General features: G+C 41.1%; 1 protein-coding gene across 1 annotated transcript; it reads right to left on the bottom strand.

The window, feature by feature from the left end:
• Positions 1 to 300: 300 nt before the first annotated feature.
• Positions 301 to 6,629, bottom strand: mcl1.S (MCL1, BCL2 family apoptosis regulator S homeolog). The gene is made up of 3 exons (XM_018233443.2): positions 6,058 to 6,629; positions 1,638 to 1,885; positions 301 to 1,131 (listed from the first exon to the last, which is right to left on the bottom strand). The coding sequence occupies exons 1-3, from the start codon at positions 6,524 to 6,526 to the stop codon at positions 1,015 to 1,017; spliced, it is 834 nt and encodes a 277-aa protein (XP_018088932.1). The 5' UTR covers positions 6,527 to 6,629; the 3' UTR covers positions 301 to 1,014.
• Between the last annotated feature and the right edge of the window lie 2,965 nt (positions 6,630 to 9,594).

Genomic DNA, 9,594 nt, shown 5'->3' with positions numbered 1-9,594 from the left:
AAAAAAAAATTAGGTTTCTAACAACTTCCTTGATTTCTTGGTGGTCAAAATGGTCAGAAACTGACCAGCAGGTGGTGGTGTTATAACAATTCATTCATATTAACAGTACATGCATCCCTTAATATATTGGAATAAAAAGAAAATAAATGTGAATTACTCATCAATTTTACACTTATTTTAAAGTTTTACTTATCCTTTAATAAGGGCATCAAAGCAGTAAAATGTGTAATTGACAGTGAGCGCAAGATCTACATTCTAAAGCTTCAGGTGTGGTGGTATATTGACACTTGCAAGAGCTCAACCCAAAGTTTATTTGGCTGGCTCTGAAAAGCTAAAGCTGCCCATACACCAATAGAAAAAAATTGAAGAGATTGGCACATTTATAGTAGCCTGATCCTGACCAATAATTATGTACTATAGATATTGGTAGGTTTGAAAACTCTGCTGGTGAATCATGTCAGTGCCTGGTGCATCAGAAGATGAGGAAGAGAAGAAGAGCTTTAGCGCCTACTCCCTTCCTACTATTTGATCAGAATAGGAATGCATGGCCCATCGTACACGGTGTGCCCAATCAGCTCAAGGGCTGTACAGTCAGAGAGTCTGTAAAGCCAGAGCTGATTGGACAGACAGCATACCCAGCCAGTGTATGGGCAGCTTTCCAAACCTACTTCCTACACCCAGAACAACCCAAGGCAAGTAAATGCGTTTCCCTGTGATTTCTTTTCTTGGAGAGACAGGATACGAGTCTTTAAGAAATACAACTCAAAAAATATATTATATTTGGGGGGAAATAAAGAAATATTTGACACAGTCAATCCAGGGGACTTGGCAATGTCTTTTCCACTCTCTCAGAAACTCATGTGGGACAGCACAAGCAGCCAACGGTAGTACTGCCTCCTTGATTCTGGCCTTCTCTTCCAATTTAGTTTCCACAATCGCATTCGGATGTTAAAGAATGCGGAAAACACTATAGTGCAGATTTAAAAAGCCTCCAGAGTTCGTACGTTGCGTAGTTCATCGGATCATGTACGCCAAGCCGGCCCCAAGAAAGGCGACACTTGAGAAAGCCATCAAAACAGTTTTGAGTCCACTTTCATAGTCTTCTATGTGAAAAAAGTCCACAAAGCCCTCCTTAAAAAAAAAAAAAAAAAAAATATTTAATCATTATTCATACGTAAAGAGTTACTCTGACCCAAGTATCATCTCTTTTATATAAAGCATCATTTTACACACTGGCCTCAACTGTGCTGAGCTTTATAGGTATATATCTACCTATTTTAAGTGCACTAATTTTTATGTATCATACATAAATCAGACAGTCCTTTCCAGACAACATTGTAGTATGTGCCCCTTGGCTAAAGGGCTCAGATTACAGTAGGGAGGGGAGGAGGGAGAGAGGAACAAACTGAGCATGCTCAAGCCCGGGGCAAGTAGGTTTAAGCTGAAAACAGGAAGTCTGATACAGAAGCCCATGAGTACACAATAGAAGGAAAGAAATGTGGTGTTTCTTTTGACAGAGGACTCAGAGCAGCATTACTTTGTGGGTTTACTGGTGTATTTATATAAACTTTATCTGATAAAGCTCACTTAATTTTAGTTTTTTCATTTTTCATTCCGTTTAAGAAAAGCATACTCACCCATGCCTTTTCCTTGATTATCCAGTCTTTTTTGCTCGTCATAAGGAATTGCGTGAAGTACTCTGCCAAATTGTTGATACAGTCTTCAAGATGTATGCTCTTCAGATGCTTTGCAACAAATGCACCGAAGCTTATGACCGTAACAATGCGGCCCCAGTTTGTAACTCCATCATTGAAGACCAAAGCGGGGACCTCAGAAAGTTTCTGCAAGTCCTCTCTGCTATTTATAGACAATCTTTGCAGCATGCCTGAAATGAGGGGGGAAAGATGCACGTTTATAGTACGCCTATTTGAAAATAAAAGGATGGACAGTCTTGTGGTGCGCTCACGGGCTCCATCTAGTGGACAAGAGCAAAAGTGCCTTTTTCTACTCTGCGCATGTAAAACAGCAATTTTTTCACAACTCCTAAAAAAAGATCAGACTAAAGGCCCCCATACATGGGCCAATAAAAGCTGCAGACAGGCTGAGCCAGCAACTTATTGGTATTGACTTTTGGCCAGATATCAGACGGGCTTCCCTGATCGATATCTGACCGAAAGTGGGCAGCCAACACTGGAGATAAATATCTGGAGATCTTGCCCATAGCAACCATCAAATCCTTGATTTTGCTTTCTAACTTATAGGTGGCTGTTTAAATGTAACTGCGGATTGGTTGTCATGGGCAACATCTCCAGAAATCTCTCCTGATATTTTTTTATCTCCAATGTTAGCAAACATGTCGCTTAGTTCTAATTGCACAACTTCAACTTCCCAAGTATCTCCAGTGCTGCCCATGTAACATACGATTTGCCTGTGAAACGAATGAAGGCTGCAGCATAATGAAGACTGAAATTGTACTTTTACACTAGCGATGAGGAATCAACGCAAGACTCAATTTTACAGTATATATACACACACACACGAATTGATTAAGATCTAGGACAGACTGGGTTCCTGTTAAACTGCTTTAAGCCTGGCCCAGAGAAGTGGCTAGGGAACACAAACTGTACTGTTAACTGCAATTGAATTCACGGATATTGCTTAGAACCAGTATGATTATGCAAAAGCATTTGGGTAAGTTCCACTTTAATATAAAAGTATTTACCCCCATATAACTGGCTACAGCTACAAAACTGAGTTAATCCTGCTTTAAGTAGTCGGGGCAAAGGGAGCAGCGAAGGGCTAATAAAGTATTCACAACAGTTGCTTATAGAAAGACAATTTACCCTTTAAACAAGTATTCATTCGGCTTCTGAACACACACACACACACACGTAGGGTTTCTGCTGTGCTGTCAGCATCCGGTGTCTTAATCTCAGGTCCCCAGATGTTCCACTACAACTGCCATCAACCCTGAATTATATGATGAAGGATGCGGGGAGTTGTTGCCCAGCAACATCTGGACTAGGACTTAAAACACAGATATAGATCTCCAACATTATTATCCTGGTATAAGGTTATACCTTAAAGGGGACGTTCGCTTCAGTTGGTTTCACATCCAACTTTACTGGAAAGTGTTTGGAAGGTGAACAACCCCTTTAACTGAAGGGTGTCCAAAGGGTAGATCGGGATGGGGGAGCAGCCATACTTACAGACTACACTAAAGTGATCCCCATACAAATGAAAAGCTCTTCAGCTGGAACTGATAGAGATGTAAGTGAAGAGCCAACACATACAGCATACACAAAACGACACTTGCCCTCACCAAAACAAAGCTGCTTCTGTATGAGAAAATCAACTGCTTCACGCCACAAACTCTTAGCTTACACTTTTGGCTACTACATTTTACATGCCAGAAATGGAACTGAGAAACAGAAGTTTACAGGTAAGACCAAACTCAGCTATTTAGGGGCTATTGAATTACAGATTAACACCTGCCATTCCATGTTACGTGACAACACCACAATTAACGGACACTTTTTTTTTTTTTTTTTAGGGGAAATGTAATCTAAGCTTCAGCATACTGAAATAAGAAACTTTCTAAATACAATCAGTTATATCATCTGTACTGTTTATGAAATATTCAAAGTTTATCTTCACTGTTCCTCTCTCAGCATCTGTTTCTCTTCATTCTGTCTTCATGCAGCAGTTGGGTGTCAGATATTCATTGACAGTTAGATCCAATATATCTTATAGGGGGCTCCTTTTGCCTAGAAGATGTATTAGAGCTCACTCTATTAAAATCACCAGACATCATGTCTCTCTACATGCAGAATTTGTGCAAAAGGCAGTTATTGTGTTAGATTTTGTTTGTACAGGAATCAGTTATTTAAGTGAGCTCTAATTCATCTGCTAGGAAAGGAGCCCCCCTATAAGATATATTGGATCTAACCGTCAATGAATATCTGACACCCAACTGCTGCATGAAGACAGAATGAAGAGAAACAGATGCTGAGAGAGGGATAGTGAAGATAAACTTGATTATTTCAGAAACCGTACAGAATATTTAACTTGATTGTATTTAGAAAATGTCTTATTTCAGTATGCTGAAGCTTATATTAAATTTTCATTTTTGCGACCCTTCCCCTTTAAAGGGCGGCGGCATTGCGAAACTATAACACCGCTGACCTTTGGAATCGACTGCCACGGAGCTGAAGGAAGCAACCATTTAAAAGGCAATGAAATAAGTCTTTTATTTAAAATAAAAAGCCAGGAGATACAAATGTTTCCCTGCAATCCAGGGAGACGTTCCACCTTACGATGAGCACAGGGCTGGTAAAACAATGGAACACACACAGTGACAGGTGGGAGGCTGGTTTGCATGTAAAGTCTGGCACAGACATCAGAGAGAAGCAGAAAGCTAAACAAGCAGGATATGGCTGCTGTAAACAAATGAGTATTGAGTATATACACACCCCAGTAGAGACATTGGGGTTTTAAAATGATTTTATTTGAACTCTACAAAGGGTGTAGGGAAAGAGGAGGCTCAAGCAAACAGCAAATCCACACATTAACCAGGGACAGGTGCTGCTGTGTACTTACTAACATAAAAAGAGAACCAGTTGGGAGCTTGAACTACATTTCCCAGCAGTCCTTGCAAGCCAGAAGCACAAGCTGTGGGCTGCTCAGTTATAATAAGGATGATCAGTGCTGCTGTGTACTTACTAACATAAGAGAAACCAGTTGGGCGCTTGAACTACATTTCCCAGCAGTCCTTGCAAGCCAGAAGCAGTAGCTGTGGGCTGCTCAGTTATAATAAGGATGATCAGTGCTGTTTTACTTACTACCATAAAAGAGAAACCAGTTGGGAGCTTGAACTACATTTCCCAGCAGTCCTTGCGAGCCAGAAGCAGTAGCTGTGGGCTGCTCTGTTATAATAAGGATGATCAGTGCTGTTTTACTTACTACCATAAAAGAGAAACCAGTTGGGAGCTTGAACTACATTTCCCAGCAGTCCTTGCAAGCCAGAAGCAGTAGCTGTGGGCTGCTCAAGTTATAATAAGGATGATCAGTGCTGTTTTACTTACTACCATAAAAGAGAAACCAGTTGGGGGCTTGAACTACATTTCCCAGCAGTCCTTGCGAGCCAGAAGCAGTAGCTGTGGGCTGCTCAGTTATAATAAGGATGATCAGTGCTGTTTAACTTACTACCATAAAAGAGAAACCAGTTGGGAGCTTGAACTACATTTCCCAGCAGTCCTTGCGAGCCAGAAGCAGTAGCTGTGGGCTGCTCTGTTATAATAAGGATGATCAGTGCTGTTTTACTTACTACCATAAAAGAGAAACCAGTTGGGAGCTTGAACTACATTTCCCAGCAGTCCTTGCAAGCCAGAAGCAGTAGCTGTGGGCTGCTCAAGTTATAATAAGGATGATCAGTGCTGTTTTACTTACTACCATAAAAGAGAAACCAGTTGGGGGCTTGAACTACATTTCCCAGCAGTCCTTGCAAGCCAGAAGCAGTAGCTGTGGGCTGCTCAGTTATAATAAGGATTATACGTGCTCAGGTGCTGTTTTACTTATTACCATAAGAGAGAAACAGATATGGACATTGCACTACATTTCCCAGCAGCCCCTGTAAGCCAGAAGCAGTAGCTGTGGGCTGCTGAGTTATAATAAGGATGATCAGTGCTGTTTTATTTACTACCATAAAAGAGAAACCAGTTGGGAGCTTGAACTACATTTCCCAGCAGTCCTTGCGAGCCAGAAGCAGTAGCTGTGGGCTGCTCAGTTATAATAAGGATGATCAGTGCTGTTTTATTTACTACCATAAAAGAGAAACCAGTTGGGAGCTTGAACTACATTTCCCAGCAGTCCTTGCGAGCCAGAAGCAGTAGCTGTGGGCTGCTCAGTTATAATAAGGATGATCAGTGCTGTTTTATTTACTACCATAAAAGAGAAACCAGTTGGGAGTTTGAACTAGATTTCCCAGCAGCCCCTGTAAACCAGAAGCACAAGCTGTGGGCTGCTCAGTTAGTTATAGTTAGGATTATCCGTTCTTACCCGTGAAGGCCATATGGTGCTTCTCTATAATGTCTCCCCCGACCCTCAGCAGGGTCTCCAGGGCCTTGTGCTGGACGCCATGATGGAGGAGGCAGGAGGCCTTATATCCGCCGCTCTCCTCGCCGCAGTATGTGCGGAAAAAAGCCACAATGAGCCGGTGTGTTTCCATATATAATCCGTCCTTAGGGCACACGGGGCTGTCAGGGGGAGAGGAGGAGCCCTGGGAGCCGCTATCCAAATCCTCATCCAATTCATCGTCCTGCGAACAAGGCAGCGACCCACCGTTGTTAAAGTCCAAGCCATTCAGCTGCGGCCTCTCCGCTTTCTCCCTGTGTTTCTCCGTATCCCATTGAAAAACTCCACACGAACTCGCTGGCTTCTCCGAAGCGCCGCCCGAACAGTATAACTGACAAGGGACGAGAAGACTCGCCGAGGAGCGCTGCTTGGCAATAGCTGACTGGTGCATCATCTTCTGTGAAGGGGACGGGAAAAAAAAACCAATACAAAATGGCGCCTGTTCCTAAAGACCTTGAGACTCTCAGCAGCTTCGAGAGAATGAGAGAAGCGTCGCTGGGAAAACGAGAGACGTTGAAGAAACCACGCCCGCACGCAAAGGGGTGGGGCCTACGTTATACGTGACGAATGTAATTCAGTTGTGCGGAATTAAAAATCATCATCATTTGAGTAGATTGGGAGTTGAATGAATTTTGGGAGTAAAGGAATACTATCGGTTCATGTTATCTTTGTAGGGATGTTGAAGTGGTTGATACTCGCCTAATGGCTGTTATTGGTGTTTCTAGCCACTCGTTCTCCTGTGACTGATCTCTCTGGCATTTGATATCAAATGTGAGGTAAAAATGCTTCAGAGTTTGTGTCAAATGTGAGGCAAAATACTTCAGACGCAAATGTGAGGTAAAAATGCTTCAGAGTTGGTATCAAATGTGAGGTAAAAAATGCTTCACTGTTGGTATCAAATGTGAGGTAAAAAATGCTTCAGAGTTGATACCAAATGTGAGGTAAAAAATGCTTCAGAGTTCATACCAAATGTGAGGTAAAAAATGCTTCAGAGTTGATATCAAATGCGAGGTAAAAAATGCTTCAGAGTTGATATCAAATGTGAGGTAAAAAATGCTTCAGAGTTGATATCAAATGTGAGGTAAAAAATGCTTCAGAGTTGATACCAAATGTGAGGTAAAAAATGCTTCAGAGTTGATATCATATGTGAGGTAAAAATGCTTCATTGTTGGTATCAAATTTGAGGTAAAAAATGCTTCAGAGTTGGTATCAAATGTGAGGTAAAAAAATGCTTCATTGTTGGTATCAAATTTGAGGTAAAAAATGCTTTAGAGTTGATATCAAACGTGAGGTAAAAATGCTTCATTGTTGGTATCAAATGTGAGGTAAAATGCTTCAGAGTTATATAGTAAGTTAGGTTGAAAAAAGACACACCTTGAACTCTATTTTAACCTGCTAGTTGGGAGAGGCAAAAAACCCTATTTGAAGCCTCTCCGATTTGCCTCAGGGGGGAAAATTCCTTCCGAACTAGTCACTGGATCAACTTGTACTATGAGCTATCTTCATATATTTATAAATAGTTATCATATCACCCCTTAAGCGCCTCTTCTCCAGAGTGAACATCCCCAATTTGGCCAGTCTTTCCTCATAGCTAAGATTTTCCCTTTACCAGCTTAGTTGCCCTTCTCTGTACCCTCTCTAATACAATAATGTCCTGTTTGAGTGATGGAGACCACAACTGTACACCATCAACAGGCAGCAGATTGAAGCCACCAGCCATAGGCAGTGGTGGCTAGTGGACTAATAGCCAGTGCCCGTGGAGAGGAGGGCCCTGTTATCAGTAGTGCATTAGATTCAACCTTTCCAAACCACCCCATTGCATAAATATTCACATACCTATGTAGTAAGGGGCACGAAGTAAGGTTGCAGCTCTCGCGGGAATCCGGGCACTTCAGTCCAGAGTTACATAGTCACAGAAATTCACCCGCTGTACGGCGCTGACCGAAGCACTCACAAGAGACGTATGTTTCTTAATTAAGATTCGGCTTTATTGTGCACACCATGTGAACATTGGCAGTGGGTTGGAGAAAAAACCTACGCGTTTCGTGCCCTAACTCTCCCGGCACTTCATCGGAGTTGCATTGAGTAGGAGAAACTCAATGAAGTGCCGGGAGAGTTTTGGCGTTACTGTTCCTTTATATTAACCTTTAGTATGTTATACATGGACTTTTAATTCATAATTTATTTAGCCTTCCTATGCTGCCTGTTTATAGCCTGCAATTGAAAATACTATATTTGTGATGGGGGGGGGTCACTGACCCTAGCAATCAAAATATAGAAGAAATCCACTTTTAAGGATCAATTTTATAATTGTTCTGATCTTTAAATACTTTTCTTTCTTTTTCAGAACCTCTCCATTGATGTTGCATTCTGACTACTGCCTGGTTTCCACCATATTCTGATTTTCAGGTGAACTACTCCTTTAAGAGTGTGATTAAAAATAAGCTGGACTATTATAAAGGGGAAACGTGTGTGAAGTAGCATCATAAAATAACCTGGCAGTTTATTTTTATTTACCAGATGTGAATGGCCATATTTTCTAGTATTTGTTCCTGTTTTCAGCTCCATTCAGGCTGGGAATATTTCCCTGATTTTAACAAGCTGGAACACAAAGTCATTTCACTGTATCTTTTTATAAATTTATATATATATATATATATATATATATAAATATATATATATATAAAGTATCAAAAACAGACCGCACTCCAAGGACTTTTCAAGTGTGAAAAAACTTGTATTTTATTTTCGACGTTTCGTCGCCATAACTTGGGCCGTCCTCAGGACCTACCTGAGGACGGCCCGAGTTATGGCGCCGAAACGTCGAAAAGTTTTTTTCACACTTGAAAAGTCCTTGGAGTGCGGTCTGTTTTTGATACTTTGAATGATTATTTTGACCAGCACCTAGGCAATGCGTTAGGCAGTTGTGAGTGCACCAGGTCGGACTTACTTTATATATATATATATATATTCACATGCTGGACATAACATGGGACTGAAGGAATGACCTAGTTATATTACAGGTATGGCACCTGTTATCCAGAATGCTCAGGAGTTGGGGTATTCTGGATAACGGATCTTTCCGTAATTTGGATCTTCATACCTTAAATCTACTTGAAAATCATTTAATAAATTCATTAGGCTGGTTTTGCTTCCAATAAGGATTAGTGACGGGTGAATTTCTCCCGTTACGATGCGCACGTTTTCACGAAAAAATCGTGAAATTTTAACGGTTTCACAAAAAAAACAAGCAATTCAAACGTTTTCACCAAAAAAAACGAGCAATTCGAACGTGTTCACCAAAAAATCAAGCAATTTGAATTTTTGCAAATTTATTCACTGGCGGCGAAACGCTGAAAATTTGCAGCAAATTCGTGCCAGGCGAATTTATTCGCCCATCACTTATAAGGATTAACTGTATTTATTATTACAGAGAAAAAGGAAATCTAAGGAGTCTAAGGG

The sequence above is a fragment of the Xenopus laevis genome, chromosome 8S, assembly GCF_017654675.1.
Source record: "Xenopus laevis strain J_2021 chromosome 8S, Xenopus_laevis_v10.1, whole genome shotgun sequence".
NCBI classification, from domain to species: domain Eukaryota; kingdom Metazoa; phylum Chordata; class Amphibia; order Anura; family Pipidae; genus Xenopus; species Xenopus laevis.
The sequence above is the reverse complement of the archived record's forward strand: the minus strand, read 5'-3'. Positions and strand labels throughout refer to the sequence as shown.